The following is a 21,195-nucleotide window of genomic DNA, read 5'->3' as shown; positions in this document are numbered from 1 at the left end:
TTTTTCCAGTAAATGTAGGCTGGCTGCGGAGCGTGACGCGAGGCTGTGGGTTCAATTCGGGTTACGTCGCAAACACTTGCAAAACACTTAACATTCATTCCAACGCCAAGCTGGCCAGCAACCGATTGCTGGTAGCCAACCTTGTGTGACATGCGGAGCCCAAGCGAATAGCACGTTTGTTAGATTAAATGTTACATTTAACTGTTTGTGGTCGCGTCAAGTTTACGACACTGTGCCTATCGGGATTTCAAAACAAAGGCGTTCGAGGTCCCATTGACGCATTACCGTGAGGGTAAGTGTGGTATATTGCCAACCTGACTTCATTATGTAATGCTTGTAAAATTAAAACATCTTTTGGCATAACACGGTGTTTCTTTTATTGTATTTATTTTTGGTAACTTCGTTTTATTATGAAATAGACCTTGTGTGCTGCAGCTGCGTTCAGGTCACTTTGTCCGTCGGACATAATACAACTCGTTCCACTTGTCCAATCCGGACTGCCTTTAGAGAAGGTACAATTAGTGTGTTTCTTTACTTAAACACCGACAGATGCTTCCAGCATGGCTCTGGGTGAGAAACACAACGTAACTTGGCGTCGTATAAGCGAGCCGGTGGTTAGAATCGTCTGTTACTGTTGGGAATAACTGGTTATCATTTGGAGGTAAGTTGTGAACACGACTAGGTAGCGCGGACGCACACAGAGCCTCAAAATATCACCGACGCGCAACTTTTTTTTTCTTTTTTGCTCAAGCTTCAAACGTTTCAAACTGATGGTTTCATGATCCGAAATGGCCGTCTTTTTTTAGCCAACACTGTGAACGTCCTTTGAATTTTCTTTTTCTCCACACACACATATGCTTTCAATTATTTGTCCACTGCCAACATTGCGTTGTTTTTATGACTTTTTAATAAATATAAGGTAAAACAACCGTTGTCATTTTTTTGTTTGACAATTGTCTTGGTTATGTTAACCAAGCAAGCAAAAAAACAATCGCATTCTTTTCGTATCTGACACAGGCAACCATTTTAGTGAAATTGATTTTGCAAGAATTAGAAATCTTGAAACAATAAAGTGGGATACTGTCAGGTTTATTTACTGTAAATAATACTTTCCTTTACTTAACTGCTTCTAGTGTTGATGAGTTCAGAATCACTTAATCTTTTTTTTTTCCAGAGTGTCAGAATCAATAAAGATCCTCCTTAATCATGTGATGCAGCTCTGTGTGTCTCTTTTGAGCGCAGTCAGGTGGGTCGGACCAGCACAGGCGGTGGAGGCGCTAACAAATAAATACAAATATGGTTGTACTGAAACATGCGCAAATCATATACAGGCATTCAACCAAACAGTTAAGGATGCTTTCTTTGAATCGTTCTTTCACTGGAGCACTCGGCCCACCTGACTGAGGGTTCCTGTGACGGTGCTCAGCTGGTATAGTGCCCAGCCTGGCACCAGCAAGATGGACGACAGGGCCATCATCCATCCCATCACGTAGGCCCACGTGGGGTACACGTACCAGCGGTTGAATACCAGTGGCTTGTACTCAACTAGAGAATATGTAAATGTGCCCTGGACAAAAAAATGAAATGTTTCCTTGTGTGGGTCATCCAAGCACAATGTGACAATTGGTGTTGGCCTCTTAGTATTTCCTGGGTGTGCTGTCACATGTTTTACAGGGTTGGCTGAATAGTTTCTATGAATAGTTTCTCCAGCGTTTTGTCATTCAGTCTATTTCTTTTTTTTTTAGGCACAACGGTGTGCACAACGCCTGTGTGGCTAATATAAATAGGTGAGGGAACGTTGCCTCCATGGACTTCCAGTATAAGAGCGAGTCTTCCGTACGTGCAACGTGTCCTGCTGACATATAGCGCTGCACCTCTGAGTGCGCATCAACAGTGACATCTTCTATCTTGCGGATATTTAACGCAAAATAACGCGCCAATAACTCGATGCTTGTTTTGAGCGTCCATCCTGTTGACAGATGCGCTTCCTTATGAACACAGTTTGGCGCGCGTCCGCTGTGTCGACACGGTGGTCACGTGACTTTCTTAAAGCGGTACGCGCACCGACACGGGGTTTGCCCTGGAAGCTCGGCTCGCGCATCGACGCCTCAGTGTCGCTGGACCCATCACTAGTCAACACTTGTTCAGGTGTTCATTCTGAATGTGTTGAGGTGTAGCCTCAGAGTATCACGACCATGTGGAAATAAGGCAGAAATAATGAATCATCTGCACCACATGATAAAAATCTTCCCCTGGATGTGTGGGTGGCCGAAGAGTCCCCGACCTGGCCAATTTCCCACTTTTAGAAATTGAATGTTATCTTTGAGGCAAAAACAAACAGAAAAAAAACATGCATTCGATGGTGCAGGTATGAAACGAGAGCAGCCAAAAGCTTAACTCACTCCCACTCACCAGAGAGAGCAGGGGAGTCAGGTAAAGCCAGCAGATTTTGAAGAACATGCTGGGCTGCTGGCCTGTCATGTCTGATATGATGCCGCACAGTCGCTCTGCTCCTTCAAGAAGTATGTACAACAATACATAATAATTAGCCCATAATAGAGTAATATTCGTCAAGCCATTAGTAAAGAGCACAGTCAGGCCTAGAAAAAAAATGGTTTGTGATTGTCTGTGTTCACTTGATTTGTTTTTGGTAGTGATTCACTTTGACCCTCAAGGGAGTCGCTATAGTCATAGTTTACTTTTTATAACAAGGTTAAAAAAAAAAAAATCTGTTCTCAACAAACCACATAGACTCTGCTCAACATGAAAGCTTTGCAGATATGTATATTCCTTTTTGCCAATATGCCAGAAATGAAAAAAAAACAAAAATTTGACCCATCAACCTACTAAATATCCAGCCCAGTGCCAAACTCTCAAAGACACAAAGAAAGAGGATGCAGGCTCCATTGCAAGCGTAGTAGTCAAAAATCTGGAAGATGTACATCCCTCCCTAAGGACGACATCAGGAAATATATTATTTAAACACAAAGACACAATATTACGTACGAAAGAAATGATACTTTTTTCCAGTGTAAAGTACTTGCAGTCTGTGTACAATTTGTATAATAGGTTAAAATAACTCAACACACAGCAATTAATGCCTTAACTGCACGCAACAAATGTAAGTACACACCTAAATGAAAATTTCTATACTTTGCCTGAAATGTGGAACATATCTATTTTTTTATTTGACTCATGACACTGGCAGGGCACGGAGAGATTCATTCCGAATGCGAGCCAATAATCTCACCTCGGTGATCATGACGAGTTGAGAGAAGAAACACGTGAGGCAGAAGAGCAGCAGGAAACGTTCCCGTCTTCCCGCACGACGTAATACCGCTGGAAATAGGTCAGTGATGGATGTCATCACCACCTCCATGGAAACAAACTGTGAAGAGAGAGCAAAGTCACCAGGTCACGTTCACGCAAAAAGGAACGTGAAGACAAACATCTAACCTGTGTGTCCAGGCCCAGGAGGATGATCATGACGAAGAAGCAGATGGACCACACTTGAGGCAGCGGCATCATGGCTACTGCCATCGGGTATGCGATGAACGCCAAGCCTGGACCTGTAACCAACATCCACGTGCACCATAACCATCAACTTGTAATCGGTGTTAAACTCATTTTCTTCGTGGTCCATATCACGGTTATGGTTTCTCTCCGAGGGCCGTTATGACTGGGAAAATATCAAATAAAAAACATTTTGAAGAAACTACCACCCCTGAGGAAGAACAGCCTATCAGAAACAAAAGGTGTGACCGACAATAGCCAGTCACCGGCACATCCCACAGGCTCACGCTGACGTATAACCTTCGTCTTCTGTAGCTTTGCTTAAACCTTCCCGGAATATCCACCAATGGAAAAATGAGAACCAAAACAACAAATAGGTGACGTTTTTTCAGTAAATAACAAGCGTATAGATCTGTGAGCATGGCATATTCACACATACTGAACTGCGAATGATGTGGCGCTTCAGTGTACCTGACTCAGCCACATCAGCAATCGGAATGCCTTGTTCATGAGCCATGAATCCCAGAACGGAAAAGACAGCAAAGCCAGCGACCACGCTGGTGCAACTGTTCAACGAGCACAGCCAAAAGCAGTCCCTGCAACACACAAATCTTCTGAGCAAACTATTGAGAAGCTGTAGCTCTGTATGGTGGCTTCAAGCAGGTCTCCTCTTCTTCCCAGAAAAAGACGACAGCGAGGGACGGAAGACTCCATGAACTCGCGTGTTGGACAAGAAGAGCTTCATTTGTATCAAGCTACGTATCCAAAATGCTGCAGGAGTTGAGCGAGAGATCCGGCCAGTTTAGTAACTCTGCCATGTTAAGCCCCAGCCTGCTACTTATAAGGCTCTGTAATACCTGAATAGTTTTGGAAACAACCCCTGAATAGGATTTCATTGGCTAGTGAAAGTGTACCGAAAGTTGTGTTTTCTAGTTTTAATGTGACACTTACTTGTAGCAATTGTTTTTTTGGATGTTGTAGCTGCTCAGTACAGTCAGGGTGCCCACACCAATGCTATACGAGAACAAGATCTGCGAGGCAGCCGCCATCCAAACCTGTTTAAAAACGACTGTGACTGAGTGAGTTTGCCCTCCGTCAAGATGCATGGAGTATGTAACGCAGTCCTACTTGAGGGTCCGTGAGCCGCGACAAATCGGGCAGAAGGTAGAACTCGACTCCTTGCCTGGCTCCCGGAAGAGTAAGTCCTCGGATCAAAAGGATGAGGAGCATCACGTAAGGGAAAGTGGCAGTGAAGTACACCACCTGGATGAGAGGAGGATCACAAGACTGCTACAGCCGTTAAATAAAATGTGTTATTTTTCTAGTAGTTGATGGACTTCACCTTTCCGGTTGATTTAACCCCTTTCCAGATGCAAAAGTAACAAATGACCCACATAGTCAGGAGGCACAGGAGCAGCTCCCACCTGATGCTGCCAATCTCCTCAATGCCCTCTGAGATTTTTAATACTCGTTTTCTGGAGAGGGTAAAAAAAAAAAAAAAAAAAATGAAGTTGATGTCACTCTAAATGTTTCAAAGATGCTATTTTATTTTACCGATCTCCCTTACTCCCAGAATTCTATTGCTGCTGAGGTTCCTAGTGTGTGGTTGGTGTGATTCCTCATTGTCGTAACATCGTTACAATCCACTGAGAAAAGTGACAAGGGTATAGATATACATAAATACAGCAATTTGGCTTTGCAAATAAAACAGAGTCAACTGAGTTAAAATATTTAACTGCGTTAAATTTTGGGGGGATTAATTTCCTGAATTAACCCTAATAACACACACACAGGCACCAAATATATTACAAAGAAGCCATGTGAGAAACACTAATGAGTCACATGACAGTAAAAATGGCTAATTGGGCCAAAAATTTGACATTTTTACTTCAGGTTGTAAGACATTAAAATACGTGACACTTTAACTGTATGGAGTTATTTTGACAAAACGCTAAATGTACTTCTACTGTACATTGTAGCAAAGTATTATTTTCTCAATGGTGTCCCATGTCAAAGTTATAATGCAGCATTTATAGAAATGCAAACAGAGGCTTCCTTGTCCGAAAACTAATGCTGACCTCACCTGTGTTCCAGTAGTTGTTGCACGTACTCCAAGGCAGCGTAGAATTGAAGGAGAACAGCAGGTAGAAGAGAGCCCAGGACAAAATAATGATGTAGGTCATGCAGCTGTACAGCAGGATCAGCTGACCCCCGTAGCCGATACCTGGCACACAATTTTTTCATCACTCTAACATATGTTTGAGGTTAGATTTGATGTGGTCATGTCACTGCATCTTAATGGAGTTGAAGTCAGGTCGTTGTTGTTGTTTTGTTTTTTTTTCTTTTACTGTTGAAGCCATTGTGGAACAATGAAGAATCTAATTCTTTCTTCTGACCTTTGGATCATTCTCCTGTTGCATCACTCAACTTATTTTAAGCTTCAATTGGCAGACGGACGGTCGTAAATTCACCTCCAAAATGTCTTGATAAACTTGGGAATCGTGCCATTGCTGATTCAATTCAACGCAATTTGTTCAGGCAACAAAGCAGTCCTAAAACATGAATCTCCCGACACCAAAGTTTTGATGCGACTTTGCTTTTAACTCTAAAAGAGGTTACGTAAGGTTACACGTTCCTACCAAATAACTAAACCTTGGTTTCATCTGTCCACACAATATTTTGGAACACCCAGGCACTCTGTTGATCATTTCAAACCTGTAGAAAGATTTTTGGAGGCAGCAATTGCGTCTCAATTCTTGTTTAATGTATTACTTATTGTAAATTTGTCAACAGAGATGTTTGCATAATGCTGTGATTTCTGTCAATCTTTAGGGGACACTCTTACCTGCAGGGATTAATGTTGCTCACGACTGCGAGTGGCAACAGTGCTGTGCTTTCTTGGACTGATGAATAAAATGGCGTTCCGAGGTACTTTTGTGACCCTTTCCGGATGAATGTGAGTTAATTCTCGATCCAGATAGTAGGTACAGTTATTCTGAGACTACTTACGTGTGAGGCACGTTTCGCATCGTGCAATGCTTGTTCAGATAGCAAACTCAAGACTGGCAACTTCAACCCAAAATTCCAATCTTTATATAGATTTGAGTTTGGTGGACTTCAGATTCTAATTACGTCTTTGAAATGTAACTGGCCAAGGCGTTTGCATTTATGTTCGCATTGAGTCAGATTAAGCAGAAGGCTGCAGACCAGATTACATTTAATTTTTAACTCATCCAGAAACCCAGGTACCTGTAATTCCAAAAGGGTGAGACATTTCTTCTTGCAAATGTGTATCAGCGTGAGAGTGTGCAGACATCTTCGTATAGCATTGTAAGACACAATACGCAATAATCTTATTCGATGCTCATTTTATACAGAACAGAGTGTTGCGCACCTTCAACCAGTGGGCACATTTTCCTCCAGCAGCTGATAGCCCCCTCTTGGGTGTGCTGGCCCATGGTCGTCTCCAAAAGGCAGATCGGTACACCGCACATCACCGCAAACACCGCATACGGCAACAGGAATGCACCTGAGTGTTTGTACATGCTCTTTTGTGATTTGGACAAGTTTTGGAAGGAAAAATTTGCTTACCGCCGCCATTTTTGTAGCACAAGTACGGAAACCTCCAAACATTGCCCAGGCCCACAATGTTCCCGGCAACAGCCAGAAGATATTCCACTTTGCTGCCCCAGTGTCCTCTCTCCTCAAGTGCATTTTGGCCTGCTTTTTTTACGGCACAATTTTTGCACCACATTCTTTAAAGGCTCAATGTCAACCCAACCTTCCTTTTCAGCCCCACACATTCGGTGTGCTGCGTGTCCAGCTTGGTTTGTAAATCAAATTTTCATATAAAGTCACGTAATGAGCAACCGGCTGAGCAGTTAATCAGTTACGAGGGGAAATATAGATCATCTGCAGAACAAGAAAGTCATGGCTTCATTTCTTTATTTAAATCCATAAAAAATGTGGGAAAAAAAATAATTGAGACAGAGCTTCAAAAAGAAGTATTTGAGGGAGTAAATTAGTTCAGTTAATCAGTTTCTCTTAGTTTCTCCAAAGTTGTATTTCTTCCTTTTACCAAGACTGGGCAGCATGGTGGCACAGAGGTTAGCACAGTCAAGCGTTTCTACGCTGAAATCTTGGCTCTAAGATCCTCCTTGTGGAGTTTTCATGTTCTCCTGTTGCTGGTGTAGGTTTTCACTGGTACTTTGGCTTCCTGGCACATTTCAAAAACATGTATGTGAGGGTCTTAGCATCTTAAACAACATTGGCAGAGGTACACAGCAAATCCTTACACCCCTACAATTCAGTGCACGAGCTACAAGCTAAGCAGTGGCAAAGAATAAGACATTATCCAGAAATTTCCCTCCCAAAAAAAATTTGCTTTCTACTTGGACTTGGTTCTGATTGTATTGTGGGTTTGTTCTGGATCTAAGTATTTTGTTTTGTGATTTAATATGCTATATGTGATGGTGTGACTGTGAGTGTGAATGGTTATTTGTCTATTTGTGCCATGCAATTGGTTGGCGACCAAATTAGGGTGTTCCAGCATGCTGGCGGCCTTAGTGAGGAAATGCGTTGATGGAACCATGACTGTGCCTTACGAGTTTGATGAGAAAGAACCCCAGAGCGGCCCCCACCTTAACCTCATGAAGCAAAATACAGAAATTGTGAACCAGGCCTCGATGAATTCATGTACGTGACTGCTTCTTTTGGGGAGTTCAGGACCAGTTCATCATTTAGTCTGTGTCAGAAACAATCTAGATCCTCCTCAGTGATGCGGTGCAGCACTGTGTCTTTCTTTAGTGTCAGCGAGCAGTGAGGTGGCTCGGGCCAACACAGGCGATGGAGACGCTAACAGATGGATACAAACAACATTGTTACAGAATGATGACACAATCCTATAATAATAATTGAAGATATTGGATTTTTTTTTAGTTATATATATAAAAGCGTTCCTTCTTTCACAGTGCATGGACAGCGGTGAACTCAGCTCACCTGACTGAGGGTTCCAGTGACGGTGCTCAGCTTGTAGAGCGCCACGCCCGGCACTAGCAGGATGGAGGACAAGGCCATCATCCAGCCCAACACGTAGGCCCAAGTGGGGTATACGTACCAGTGGTTGAATGTCAGTGGCTGGTACTCAACTACAGAATATAGAAACGCACCCTGGAACAAAAAATGACTCGGAATATAAGATTATTCGAGAGTGACATGGGAGTGGATTTTCATTCCGGTCAACATCCCAGTCCAACAGAAAAAAAAAACTCCACTCCCAAACTGCTTCCGTTCCGACCACTTGGCACTTATTTTTGACACCAAGGTAACTTTTAATGCTCCCATTGTTTCGTTTTTGGTCCATCAGGACAAACATAAGCGAGAACTCATTTATTGCCTTTGAAATACTGTACATTATCTTAATAAAATGTAAGATAAATCAAGAAATTTTGATGCAAATTTTGAGATGAGGTCTCATTCGATGACGTGCACGTAACAAAGTGTCTGATGAGCGCGTTTTGCCTAAAAGCTTAAAAACAGACGTGTGACTCACCAGGGAAACCAACGGGGTCAAGTAGAGCCAGCAGACTTTGAAGAAGACGTCGGCAACGTCGCCTGTCATGTCTGCTATGACGCCGCACAGCCGCTCTGCTCCTTTCAGGAGAAGTGCAAATATGTACAACAGCACTTAATAAAACGATAAAAAATAAACATACTTACCAGTGTTGGAAAGGTTTTCTCATTGTAGTTATTTTAATTTAGTTTTGACTTTTGTTTTTAAATTCTGTTAATTTTAATGACTTTTTAGAGTGTCTTTGTCATTTTAAAAAAAAAAAATTTTAATAGGACTTCCTTCCTTTTTAGATTTCATTAATCAACATCAAAAGCTTGAGTATAAATTGAATTGACAAAAATGGACATTTTCGCTGTACAATTATTATACTCTAATATATACCCTCTAATCTCGTTGCACACTTGAGTACAATGACAATAAAGGGATTTCTATTCTATTCTATTCTAAGTTTTATAAACGTAAATTGTTTTCATTTCAAAGCACTCTTGTTTTATTTTATTTCATTAATGAAAATGTTTTTTTCAATTTCAGTTTCAAATATTTCGGTAGATGTCGCTAACTACAATAACATTGTTAAGCCAATTCGTCCATATCTACTGACAAGTTCAAAAATAAAATAAAGACGTCAACCTACCAAACTTCCAACCAACTGCCAAGCTTTCAAACAGACAGAGAAAAAGGACGCAGGCTCCGTTGCAAGCGTAGTAGTCGAAAATCTGGAAGATGTACATCCCTCCCTGGGGGCGACATGTTATTTGTACTCATTAGCAAAAATATTAAGTACACTTGTAAAATGGATTCTATTGGCTACACTGTGTCTCTTGGTATTGTACAGGTGTGCCTAATAAAGTGTCCAACGTGAGTGTCCAATTTGTTTCACTCAAAACACATTCCATGCTGATAAGCTACCAAGATGCTTTAAATGGTCCTCGAAATGTTTTTGTTTGACACTTTTCATGGTGACGCAAGCCAACATTCTGACCTCAGTGATCATGACAAACTCCAAGAAGAAACACGTAAGGCTGAAGAGCAGCAGGAAGCATTCTCGCCTCCCCATCCGACGCATCACTGTCGGAAACATGTCCGCAACGGACGTCATCACCACCTCCATGGTGACAAACTGCAAAAGAGAGCAGAGCCGTGAAGCCACGTTCAAAAAGAAAGGAACGCCAAGATGGATGTCGAACCTGTGTGTCCAGGCCAAGGAGGAGGAGCATTACAAAGAAGCAGATGGACCACGCTTGAGGCAGCGGCATCATGGCCACCGCCTGAGGATACGCGATAAATGCCAAGCCTGGACCTGCAAGCATATTGACATGCACCAGTTTGGTGCGTTTTTAATTATTTGAAGTGGTTAAAAGTCCAGGTGGACTCATGTTTGGCATCTTATCAGGGTTTGAATCTTGGTTCCTTGGTTAATAGATTGAGACAAAAGAGGATTTCAGTTTTACCTGACTCAGCCACTTCCGCGATAGGAACACCTTGCTCATGAGCCATAAATCCCAGTACTGAGAAGACAGCAAAGCCAGCCACCACACTGGTACAACTGTTCAGCAAACACAGCCACAAGCAGTCCCTGCAACACACAAACGTCATTTTCTGCTGAACTCGGGTTCAAACTATAGCAATGTTGTCGCTCTGCTCTTCTGCTCGGGTTTGTGGCATGCTGAGTAAAGCTCTCAATACATTTGTCCAAAGGGACCGTTTTTCAACATTCAAGAATCAAGGAGCTAAATAAGAATTACAGAAATTTAGATGATAAGACTCTTTCATATTTATTTGGTCCTGTTTTGGGTTGCAGTTTCTATTTTATCCTTGTTTGAGAGTTTGATAATTGGCATCAAGCGACTACAAAACAACTACATTTAATGCATACACTGTCAGTAAATGGCATCATATCCTATTTGCATAATTCAACAGCAAAGTACAACCACAGGAACATTCAGTACTCGCTGTAATGTTCAGTTAATACCTTTCAAATGCATATTATTATCTTTGTACGGGCAAAATTTGGTCATTCAACCCTTGCAATGAATCTCTTGACAGTCCAAGTGTACCTAATGTTCTGACTGGTGAGTGCGTCCATTGTTGTGTTTTGTATGTTTTTGTTGTTGTTGGACTTACCTGTAACAATTGTTGTTCTTGGTGTTGTAGCTGCCCAGTACAGTTAGGGTGCCGACACCGACGCTGTATGAAAAGAAGATCTGCGAGCCGGCGTCCAGCCACACCTGTTTTAAAAGACACGCACTGCCATTGAGTGTGTTTGCCCTCCAATCCATCAGAGTATGTAACACAGTCCTACTTGAGGGTCTGTGAGTCGCGACGGCTCGGGCAGAAGGTAGAACTCCACTCCTTGTCTGGCTCCCGGAAGAGTAAGTCCTCGGATCAAAAGGATGAGGAGCATCACGTAAGGGAAAGTGGCGGTGAAATACACCACCTGGACAGGACAGGGTCACAAGACTGTTGGGGCATTTAAATTTGTTTTTTTTATTTAGAGTTTGATGGACTTCACCTTTCCGGTTGATTTGACCCCTTTCCAGATGCAGAAGTAACAAATGACCCACATTGCCAGGAGGCACAAAAGCAGCTCCCACCTAATGCTGCCAATCTCCTCAATGCCCCCTGAGATATTCAATACTCGACGTCTGGATGGAGTTAGAAACCACAATTACCTATTTCATGTCATGTAGAATGCAAAAAAAATATTTTAGTGTATTATTTGCCTTACTCCCAGAATTCCGTTGCTGCTGAGGTCCCTTTGGTGAGGTTGGTGTGGTTCCTTGTTACATCAAAACAATCCACTGTGTTCCAGTAGTTGTCGCAGGTACTCCAAGGCAGCGGGGAGTTGAAGGAGAACACCAGGTAGAACAGAGTCCATGCCAGAATAATCGTGTAGGTTATGCAGCTGTACAGCAGGATCAGCTGACCCCCATAGCCGATACCTGTACGCGTCACACATTTGAAGATTTTCATTCATTTCAGTGCAGAGAAATGTGTCTTGGAACAGTAGCATGCATGAATATAAATAATCAAGCATCAATGTTACATCTAAACACCATATATTAGGGGTGTCCACCTCATACAACATCTGTCTCTCTACATGAGGGAGAGTGAACAGAAGCGAGAAAGCCGTCATTTTTGAGTGTGCGCTCTGAGATGAAATTTTTCTCTGGTTTGAGTCGAGCCCCAGCCACAATGATGACCGCTTCTTCATAGTGACGCTTATCTGGTCGTCTTACTGGGCCACGTCTCACTCAACATTTCATACTTCTCATGACCTCTCTCTCCAACCAATCAGCAGCTCATTAGTCAAGCAGTGGCAATGATGTGCGGAACAGAGAATTTTATGACGGCCTGATATCATTGTTTGATGTATCCTTTGTAGGCTCTTGCCAGCGATCTCGATGAGAAGCGCGTTACAGTAGTCCAACCTGGAGAAGACAAACAGGACAAGACAGAGATGGCCCGGAGTTGGGCGATATTGCCGAGGTGAAAGATAGACGTTTTGCAAGTATGATTGATGTTTTTCAAAGCTAAGATGGCAGTCAAACCTGATTCCCAAATTAGCCACAGTAATTCAGGTTGAGAAGGAAGACTGGGGAAGGTTGCTTCAAATTCGCTTTATGAACCATTTGTTGTATTTTGGAGTCCAGTAGACGGCACTGTTGGTTTAAATAAAGGTTTTAAAAAAATCAGTGCGCTTTCAGCCTAATGTTGAACAGAGAGTACCATCTTCTGGAGACCAGAAATACTACATCTGCTTCATAAAGCAGATTTGAAGCGTCATTTCCCCATCACCACTACTAAGTATGTTTTGAAACTAACCATTTTTGTGGCAAAGGGTTGTATGCGGTCCGGTTAATGTTTTCCTCACACCTATATAAACATAACATTCATGTTTAGGTTTCAGTCATTTGGTAATGTATCACTCACATCCCACACCCCCTCTAAGTGTTGAGACCGCAATGAAACACTGAACGAGAAAAAATATACAAGTAGGTCATTTTTGTTAAGAACCAGCTCCTTCAATGCTTTGTGTGTGAGAACATCGGGCTTCTACGAAATCGAATATTACTCACCTTCAGCAAGTGGACACAGCTTTCTCCAGCAGGTAATGCCCCCCTCCTGGGTGTGCTGACCCACAGCGGTCTCCAAAAGGAAGAGCGGTACACCGCACGTGATCACAAACACCATATATGGCACCAGGAATGCACCTGAATATGCCACAAACTTTTGTGAAATGGACAACTTTTTGGAAGACGTACCGATCAGTACAATCGCTTACCGCCTCCGTTTTTGTAGCACAAGTACGGAAACCTCCACACATTCCCCAAGCCCACAACGTTCCCGGCAACAGCCAGAAGAAACTCCACCTTGTTGCCCCAGTGTCCTCTCTCCTCAAGTGCATCTTGGCTCGGGTTTACCCCGCGTTTTTTCCACCACATTCCCCTTAGAACTCAACGTGACTCAAACCGTCCTTGTAGCCACGGGCCAGTTTTACTTGGACGGAAAACTCACGTGATAAGCAACTACCTGAGTAGTTAATCAGTTCCTGAGGCAGAATTTAACTTATCTCTAGAACGTATACAGAAAGTCACGGTTCCATATCTTAAAACCAGAAAGTTAATGAGAGCACTTTATTCTGAATGGCTTCAATGAAACAGTGGATGCACGAGAAAATCTGTGAGCCGGATTAAAAAAAAACACAAACACATTCACACACTCGGAAGTTTAAATTATCGTCACAATATGTACGTTATGGCTTCATCTTTTTATTTAAATCCCAAAAGATGGAGAGAATTAGAGGGATTATTGTTTCAAATATCACACACGTCGCATCGCCGACCAAGGGTGCAACCCTTCCTCATATGGTCGTGAAATGATGAGAAGTAAACAAACCAAACTGCATTCTGCTTCTCTGCTCAAAGTGACCTCTCTCTGCTTGGCATCCCAGGCGAACGTGGCGAACACAGCTGCATGGCAATTACCGTAATCACACACTGCAGGGTATGTGATGAAACCACGGTAAACAGGAGTTCCTCGTGTAGCTAACCTCAAAATCTACCTGCAGATCATCACTTACACGGTCAACATGTTCATGAGTCAGAATCATTCAAGATCCTCCTCAGCGATGTGTTGCAGTGTCGTGTCTCTCTTTAGGGCCAGTGAGCAGTCAAGCGGCTTGGGCCAGCACAGACCGTGGAGACGCTAACAAATGGATAAAAAGAAGATCGTTTTACTGAAATATGCTAAAATGTTATATACAAGACAGGAAATGATTCGCTTTTTGATTCATAGAAAACATATTCTTTGTTTCACGCTGCATTTCAGTGGTGGACTCGCCCCCACCTGACTAAGCGTTCCGGTGGCTGTGCTGAGCTTGTAAAGCGCACAGCCTGGTACCAGAAGGATGGACGAGAGAGCCATCATCCAACCCAACACGTACGCCCAGGTGGGGTACACGTACCAGCGGTTGAATTTCAGTGGCTGGTACTCAACTAGAGAATATACAAATGAGCCCTGAAAAAAAGAAATTAAATAAATGAGGTTTTTTTTCTTTTTTTTTGGGCCATGGAGCCTAACGCACAATTTTATTTTGTGGCCCTGCAACTAATCAGGTGTGTTGGAGGAAGGAGACATCTAAAACAGGCTGGATACGTGCTCTAGAGTACCAGACTTGGACACCCCTGCTCTAAGTAGACTCCAAAACCTGAGCTCATCTCAGATCAAAAATCGGCTCATTCAATAATTTGTTAATTCATCATAAATAATGCGATAAAAAGATGACATGAATCAAAATCTCTTTAAATAATTTCACACACACACATTTTAATTTGTTTTACCTTCATCTATGAATAACATGGCCAATTTGTTCACTTTAAAAATGAAATGACTCTTGACAACTATTCATTCATTCGATGGTGCAGTTGCACCTAATGAATGTATGATGAGCGTACTGCTAAAAGCTGAACATTCCACTCACCAACGAGACCAAGGGGGTCAAGTAGAGCCAGCAGATTTTGAAGAAAGGGTTGGGAAGCTTGCCTGTCATCTCTGCTATGATGACGTACATCCGCTCTGCTCCTTCATGGAGAAGAATGTACAACAGCACATAATAATGAGCCCAAATTGGAACTACTGTCATATTTGTCAAGCAATTAACAATGATAAAAAGTACAACCATTATCGGTAATCCTTATTTTGCCGGTACGTATAAATGTCCGCATAATGATGCGAAATAAATAAATGACTCACTCATCAACCTACCAAATATCCACCCCACTGTCAAGCTTTGAAACACACAGAGAAAGAGGAGGCAGGCTCCATTGCATGCGTAGTATTCAAAAATCTGGAAGATGTACATCCCTCCCTAAGGGCGACATCAAGGACAATTATTTGTACTCGTCAAAGTTTTAAACATTATAATTGCCACATCACTGAAAAAAGTTTGACAACCTCTGATGTAGACCAACATTTTATTCCAGGTCCTCAGAGAGTTCTTTGCCAGTGACTAGTATGTGAGTGTGAAAGCAATAACACAAAATTCAACATACTTGCTTCCCATTTAGAGCTGAGACCTGGGGAAACGAATGTGTCACGTGACACTGCGAAGTGCCTACCATTTGAAAATGTTTATTTAGGGGTGGACTCGTGTTGCTTGTGGTGTAGTCAATTAATTTAGACTGTTGTACAAGATGCACTCTGACTAATTCACATTTTAGAAAGTTGTCGTTTTGTCAGCAGTGTCTTCGCCTGAAAAGCTATAATAAAATATTTACGTATCAAAATGTGTGGAGTCAACTCTCTTTTTGCGACTGTACATGGGAGGCAATAAGTGTGGTGATAAGTTATCAAAATGAATATGGTCTAAGCGTCACAGACATCGTGAGTGAGTCAATATTCTGACCTCTGTCAACATGAGGAGCTGCAACAAGAAACACGTAAGGCAGAAGAGCAAGAGGAAACCTTCCCTCCTGCCTGGCCGACGCATCACTAAGGGAAATATGTCGGTGAATGACGTCATCAACACCTGCATGCCGATAAACTGCAAAGAGAACCAAGCCAAAGGTCACTTCCATCCAAAAAGGAACCTGAAGACGGAAACAGTGTTTACAAACATTTATTGAGGCAAGGCATATTTTATACATGAGAAAAATCTCAGCATACACCAAAAAAACAAATAGGTCATAATATACAGTGAACCTCCGCATATTTGCAGTTCAACATTTGCAAAATCACTGACTGTCAAATTTTATAAGCAACCGATCCTCTTTTTTTTTTACTGAAAAATGAAACTATTCAGGGCTTTTTATTTATTTTTCTTTGGCCAATGCAAAGTATTAATTTGGCGCCATCTTATGGCATTTTGGTGCCAAGGAACTAAATTGAAGTGAGTAGTAGTCAAAAGTAGTGCTTTACCGGCATCTTGTGTCATTTAGACGCTGTTCTACACTTTTTCTTGAGGTAGGGTGCGTCAATTACATAAAAACGTGTTGTTGTTTTTTTTGCCATACTAGAATAAAGTATGATAGCACATCCAAAGACGTCTCTCACACTCACACAGGACCAATTTAGAGTGTCCAATCAATCTTCCACGCATGTTTTTCGAATGTGGGAGGAAACCAGAGTATCCGGAAAAAAAACCACGCAGGCACGGGGAGAAGCCAAATGAAGTGACATTGTATAATTTCTCATGGGTCCAACCTGTGTGTCGAGTCCCAGGAGGATGATCATGACGAAGAAGCAAATGGACCACAATTGAGGCAGTGGCATCATGGCCACCGCCTGAGGGTACGCAATAAACGCCAAGCCAGGGCCTGGAAACAACATCCACATGTACCTCCAACATGTAGCACTCACGTTACAGCGATGCCTTGAGATATGAGTTTAATATATTGCTTGACAATGATTGTAACTCAAAACAGTCAAATCCCTATTGAAATGAATGCAATTCATCAGTTCCAGCCTCCCTATTCACAAACCAAAAACAAAAAATTTTTAATCAGTAAAAATAACATATGGTTGTTTTCTGAAAACAAAGTAGAAACAGTTGAGAAGATTTCAAGTTTACCTGACTCAGCCACCTCTGCAATAGGAACGTCTTGTTTGTGCGCCATGAATCCCAAGACAGAGAAAACAGCAAAGCCAGCAACCACACTGGTACAACTGTTCAGCAAACACAGCCACAAGCTGTCCCTACAACACACAAAACATTTACTCTGAGCAACAATCAAACAGTGTTTGCAGCTAAATAAACTTAAACAAGTAGAATGTGCACCGTTTATTTATTTATTATTTTTTATTTTTTTTACTAAAACTCCCCTTTTAATAAATGACCCTGATGTAATAAATTTGTATTTAGCATATTAAATGTGTGGTCAAGCATGATTTCTTTTTTGTTAGTTTTTATTTGTTTGTTAATTTATTCGTTGTAGATTGCAGCGGTGTAGAACTGATTTGTACAGGTTGCTTAGAGGTCTTTCTGATGCTAACATATCCTCTCATGAAACAGAATAAAATTGCCAAAATATTTAGAACAGTTCTCAACATGACACGGCGCCGTTCTACACCACGACAAACCAAAGTAATTTACATATTGTTAAATTAATACTTGCAAAAAAACTAAGTACCATATCATTGTCTTTAAAAGACAGAATTTTCCAATTTCCACAATTTGATCCCATTGGCTTTTGCAGGTTTACTTAATGTTGCGACCGTTGAACGTGTATATTGTGTTTTCTGACTTCATTGTGACACTTACTTGTAGAAATTGTTGGTGCGGTGGTTATAGCTACTCAGTACAATCATGGTGCCCCCACCGATGCTGTACGAAAAGAAGATCTGTGAGCCGGCATCCATCCACACCTGTTTAAAAAGATACCAACTGCCATTGAATACGTTTGCCCTCCAATCCATGAGAGTGTACGTAACGCAATCCTACTTGAGGGTCTGTGAGTCGCGACGGCTCAGGCCGAAGGTAGAACTCGACTCCTTGTCTGGCTCCAGGAAGGGTAAGTCCTCGGATCAAAAGAATGAGGAGCATCAGGTAAGGGAATGTAGCAGTGAAATACACCACCTAAATGAGAGAGCAGTCACAAGACTGTCAGAACATTTCTGTGACATGAGCTTTCTAGTTTCTATTCGTTGGCGCATTTGGATGGACTTCACCTTTCCGGTTGATTTGACCCCTTTCCAGATGCAGAAATAACAAATGACCCACATAGTCATGAGGCACAGGAGCACCTCCCACCTGATGCTGCCAATCTCCTCAATGCCCCTTGAGATATTCAACACTCGACGTCTGGACAGGTGGGGGAAAAAAACATTTTATTTAGTGTAGAAGATGCTCTAGTAGTGGAATATCTTCCTTACTCCCAGAATTCCATCACTGCCGAGGTTCCAATGGTGTGGTTGGTAAGGTTCCTTGTTGTGACAATGACACAATCAGCTGAAAGAAGGAAAATTAGTCAGACTAAGGGACACAAAAGTACAGTATATATATCTTACTCATTGACAGAGTAAATGTTAACCGTTATTTGTCTCAATTTATGTGCCCTATGACTGATTAGCGACCAGTCTGGGGTGTAATTGTCGGAAGTCTGCTGGGAGCTGAGCGTCCATTGATCCTGAATTTATTAAGCAGTACCAGTAAAATAAAATGAATGTGTTACATTCATACTGTACAAATAGCATATATTCTATTTTCAACCGAGGGGTGTGCACTCTTTTGTTGCAAACAGTTGAGCCAGTAATGACTGCGTGTTGTGGGGACAGTAAAGTTACACTGTTATACAAGCTCTACAATGACTGCATCGAAGTAATATCTCATTTCTTCCGCGTCGTCCCATGAAAAGGTCAAATAAAATAAACCCGCCTATTTAGTGTGCTGAACCTCACCTGTGTTCCAGTAGTTGTCGCAGGTGCTCCAGGACAGCGGAGAGGTGAAGGAGAACGCCAAGTAGAAAAGAGCCCAGGCCAGAATAATAATGTATGTCATGCAACTGTACATCTGGATCAGCTGCCCTCCATAGCCGATACCTGACATGCATCACACATTTCAGGTTCAAGAATTTTTTAGGTCTTCGTAAGGAGACATTTGACCTGGAGCAAAGGCCAGCTGCATACGTACAATATCAATTTGCGACGTTAACGTGTCGAGACTATATAATAACAGAGAACTGTCTGATGCATATCGTGATATCGCAATTTAATGTCAATAGTTGATGCTGTTTTTTTGATACAGTATCATAACACGGTAATATGATGTAGCACAATATTAGCATTTGACTCTCATCGATGGATACTGTTTTGTATAATGATTTTATATGTCACAACTGATTTTGATATTGATGCACTAAAGATATTTAGGAACAGAAAACACAATGTAACAATACCAATATTGGATTCTGATGTATCAGAACTGTATCATAACAGACGACACTATGATCTCCCTTTTGGACCTCGCATCACTCAGCTGTGAAAGTATATTTATATTAAATTCCTTATTTGTTGAATTCTAGAAGAGCTCGTGATCCGATTGCCTTATTCTAACAACCATGGCAAGGCGTTTGAGTTTATGTTTGGGGTTCCGTTGGTGACTAATGATTCACTCTCATTGCACATTCCTCTAAGTCACAGGTGTCAAACTCCGGTCCTCCAACACACCTGATTTAAATGATCAGCTCATCAGCAAGATCTGCAGTAGCCTGATAATGATCTTGGTCGTTTGAATCAGGTGTGTTGGAAGAGAGAAATATCAAAAGCATGCACAAAGACCGGTGTTTGGTTCTCAATGAAACATTTTACATTGGAAAAATGTACAGGTGGGTCGTTCAGGCTTTGTGTTTCAGAATGGCAAGTTTGTATATGACACACCTTCAGCCAGTGGGCTTATTTTCCTCCAGCAAGTGACCCCCCCCTCTTGGGTATGCTGGCCCACGGCGGACTCCAAAAGGAACAACGGAACACCGCACGTCACCGCGAACACCACATACGGCACCAGGAATGCACCTGAATGTTACACATACTTTTGTAATATGCACAACTTATGGAAGTGCTACATTTGCTTACCGCCTCCATTTTTGTAGCACAAGTACGGAAACCTCCACACGTTGCCCAGGCCCACAATGTTCCCGGCCACAGCCAGAAGGTACTCCACCTTGCTTCCCCAGTGTCCTCTCGCCATAAGTGCATGTTGGCCGGGGTTTGAGGCACGTTTTTTGCTCCACATTGCAAAAATGCTTGACGTGAATCCTACCTTCCCTTTTCAGCCACTCGTACCACACCGACTGTCTGGTTGTACTTTTAATTCAATGTCAATTAATGAGCAACCTGACAAGCAGTTAATGAGTTCTGAACAGAAGTGTCAATGATCTCCAGCACGTGCAAGTCATGTTTGTATTTCTTTGGATATTACATTCAAAATTCACTGAAACTGAACAATTGTCTTTGCTATTTTGAACCCCACGGTCACGCGTAACGTACCCGCGAGCATTTGGGTCTACAAGTTTCAGTATTTCATCCACAAGTCTAAGGCCTGTATTATATAATTATTAATTTCGTTAAACAGTATTTTAAACCACGATATAATGGGGAGTGGAGAATGGATAGTGTTTTAAGACACCGTCTTGAGCGCCCAATGACTCAATACTCATGTGCGTTCTGGCCACAAAAACATCACGCTTGACTATTTCATCCACAGGTAGGCCAACTTATATGCTGTAATAATGAATTTCATTAAGCATGGTTTCAAATCAGTGCCAGCGCCGATTCTGGAATGGCCAGAACAAATTTGGCTTTATTCATGGTGCGATAACCAGTTTGACGGTTTACTGTGGCTTTAAAAAGTGCTGGTTTCCATAACCACTAATGCGGGCTGTCACTTGGCTGTTTGCAGAGTTGGGTAAATGAGCCACCACTTTGACGTTTATTACCGAAGTACAAATAGTGGGGACGAGTCAGCCCCAAGGACAACTTGAGAGCACACGGAACTTTGAAAAATACCTCACACGTGATGAGACACTGTAAATGAGTTTTATTTATTTATATTATTTTTATTGCGTTGACGTCATTTTAACACTGTGGTTTAACCGAACATTTTGCCCACAGGT

At 42.0% G+C, this 21,195-nt stretch overlaps 3 protein-coding genes and 1 long non-coding RNA gene across 9 annotated transcripts; 1 reads left to right on the top strand and 3 right to left on the bottom strand.

Annotated features, from left to right (window-relative positions):
* Nucleotides 1-87: 87 nt before the first annotated feature.
* LOC148333494 (uncharacterized) lies at nucleotides 88-9,378 on the top strand. Its single transcript, XR_015844204.1, has 3 exons — nucleotides 88-292; nucleotides 6,346-6,469; nucleotides 8,484-9,378. It is a non-coding gene; the product is annotated as an uncharacterized LOC148333494 (long non-coding RNA).
* Nucleotides 1,130-7,331, bottom strand: LOC148333495 (sodium- and chloride-dependent GABA transporter 2-like). 2 transcript variants are annotated; one of them, XM_088300004.1, is made up of 14 exons: nucleotides 7,105-7,331; nucleotides 6,908-7,042; nucleotides 5,597-5,737; nucleotides 5,081-5,159; nucleotides 4,856-4,988; nucleotides 4,642-4,776; nucleotides 4,465-4,568; nucleotides 3,985-4,109; nucleotides 3,457-3,569; nucleotides 3,251-3,388; nucleotides 2,848-2,950; nucleotides 2,413-2,513; nucleotides 1,397-1,567; nucleotides 1,130-1,277 (listed from the first exon to the last, which is right to left on the bottom strand). In XM_088300004.1, the coding sequence occupies exons 1-14, from the start codon at nucleotides 7,265-7,267 to the stop codon at nucleotides 1,185-1,187; spliced, it is 1,734 nt and encodes a 577-aa protein (XP_088156130.1). In that variant the 5' UTR covers nucleotides 7,268-7,331; the 3' UTR covers nucleotides 1,130-1,184. The 2 variants fall into 2 exon arrangements, with proteins under 2 accessions (XP_088156130.1, XP_088156131.1); XM_088300005.1 differs by lacking the exons at nucleotides 6,908-7,042; nucleotides 7,105-7,331 and adding an exon at nucleotides 5,985-6,137.
* Nucleotides 7,491-13,530, bottom strand: LOC148333493 (sodium- and chloride-dependent GABA transporter 2-like). The gene is made up of 13 exons (XM_088300008.1): nucleotides 13,371-13,530; nucleotides 13,165-13,299; nucleotides 11,814-12,027; nucleotides 11,598-11,730; nucleotides 11,388-11,522; nucleotides 11,210-11,313; nucleotides 10,537-10,661; nucleotides 10,273-10,385; nucleotides 10,068-10,205; nucleotides 9,720-9,822; nucleotides 9,065-9,165; nucleotides 8,512-8,682; nucleotides 7,491-8,367 (listed from the first exon to the last, which is right to left on the bottom strand). The coding sequence occupies exons 1-13, from the start codon at nucleotides 13,528-13,530 to the stop codon at nucleotides 8,263-8,265; spliced, it is 1,737 nt and encodes a 578-aa protein (XP_088156134.1). The 3' UTR covers nucleotides 7,491-8,262.
* Nucleotides 13,531-13,841: 311 nt separating this feature from the next.
* Nucleotides 13,842-20,348, bottom strand: LOC148333492 (sodium- and chloride-dependent GABA transporter 2-like). Of its 5 annotated transcripts, none has more exons than XM_088299998.1 (14): nucleotides 20,156-20,348; nucleotides 19,961-20,095; nucleotides 18,983-19,123; nucleotides 18,458-18,533; nucleotides 18,254-18,386; nucleotides 18,027-18,161; nucleotides 17,847-17,950; nucleotides 17,157-17,281; nucleotides 16,790-16,902; nucleotides 15,993-16,130; nucleotides 15,341-15,455; nucleotides 15,069-15,169; nucleotides 14,435-14,605; nucleotides 13,842-14,293 (listed from the first exon to the last, which is right to left on the bottom strand). In XM_088299998.1, the coding sequence occupies exons 1-14, from the start codon at nucleotides 20,313-20,315 to the stop codon at nucleotides 14,195-14,197; spliced, it is 1,746 nt and encodes a 581-aa protein (XP_088156124.1). In that variant the 5' UTR covers nucleotides 20,316-20,348; the 3' UTR covers nucleotides 13,842-14,194. The 5 variants fall into 5 exon arrangements, with proteins under 5 accessions (XP_088156124.1, XP_088156125.1, XP_088156129.1 ...); XM_088299999.1 differs by having other exon boundaries at nucleotides 15,353-15,455; XM_088300003.1 differs by having other exon boundaries at nucleotides 19,961-20,111; nucleotides 20,156-20,254.
* Nucleotides 20,349-21,195: the final 847 nt, after the last annotated feature.

The sequence above is a fragment of the Idiotropiscis lumnitzeri genome, chromosome 7 (assembly GCF_059441095.1).
Source record: "Idiotropiscis lumnitzeri isolate Australia: NSW breed Sydney's pygmy pipehorse chromosome 7, RoL_Ilum_1.0, whole genome shotgun sequence".
Taxonomy (NCBI): Eukaryota; Metazoa; Chordata; class Actinopteri; order Syngnathiformes; family Syngnathidae; genus Idiotropiscis; species Idiotropiscis lumnitzeri.
This window is presented reverse-complemented; position numbering and strand designations above follow the sequence as displayed.

Excerpts from the sequence above, each read along its gene's own strand:
- LOC148333492 (XM_088299998.1), bottom strand. The coding sequence starts at position 20,315 with ATGTGGAGCAAAAAACGTGCCTCAAACCCCGGCCAACATGCACTTATG. Across the intron at positions 18,387-18,457 it reads GCAGTGATGGAATTCTGGGA|ACGTCGAGTGTTGAATATCT; the intron begins GTAAGGAAGATA and ends CCACCTGTCCAG. Across the intron at positions 17,282-17,846 it reads CGCACCAACAATTTCTACAA|GGACAGCTTGTGGCTGTGTT; the intron begins GTAAGTGTCACA and ends TGTGTGTTGTAG.
- LOC148333493 (XM_088300008.1), bottom strand. The coding sequence starts at position 13,530 with ATGTGGTGGAAAAAACGCGGGGTAAACCCGAGCCAAGATGCACTTGAG. Across the intron at positions 11,731-11,813 it reads GCAGCAACGGAATTCTGGGA|ACGTCGAGTATTGAATATCT; the intron begins GTAAGGCAAATA and ends AACTCCATCCAG. Across the intron at positions 11,523-11,597 it reads GGGTCAAATCAACCGGAAAG|GTGGTGTATTTCACCGCCAC; the intron begins GTGAAGTCCATC and ends TGTCCTGTCCAG.
- LOC148333495 (XM_088300004.1), bottom strand. The coding sequence starts at position 7,267 with ATGTGGTGCAAAAATTGTGCCGTAAAAAAAGCAGGCCAAAATGCACTT. Across the intron at positions 7,043-7,104 it reads GTGCTACAAAAATGGCGGCG|GTGCATTCCTGTTGCCGTAT; the intron begins GTAAGCAAATTT and ends ACAAACACTCAG. Across the intron at positions 4,989-5,080 it reads GCAGCAATAGAATTCTGGGA|AAAACGAGTATTAAAAATCT; the intron begins GTAAGGGAGATC and ends TACCCTCTCCAG.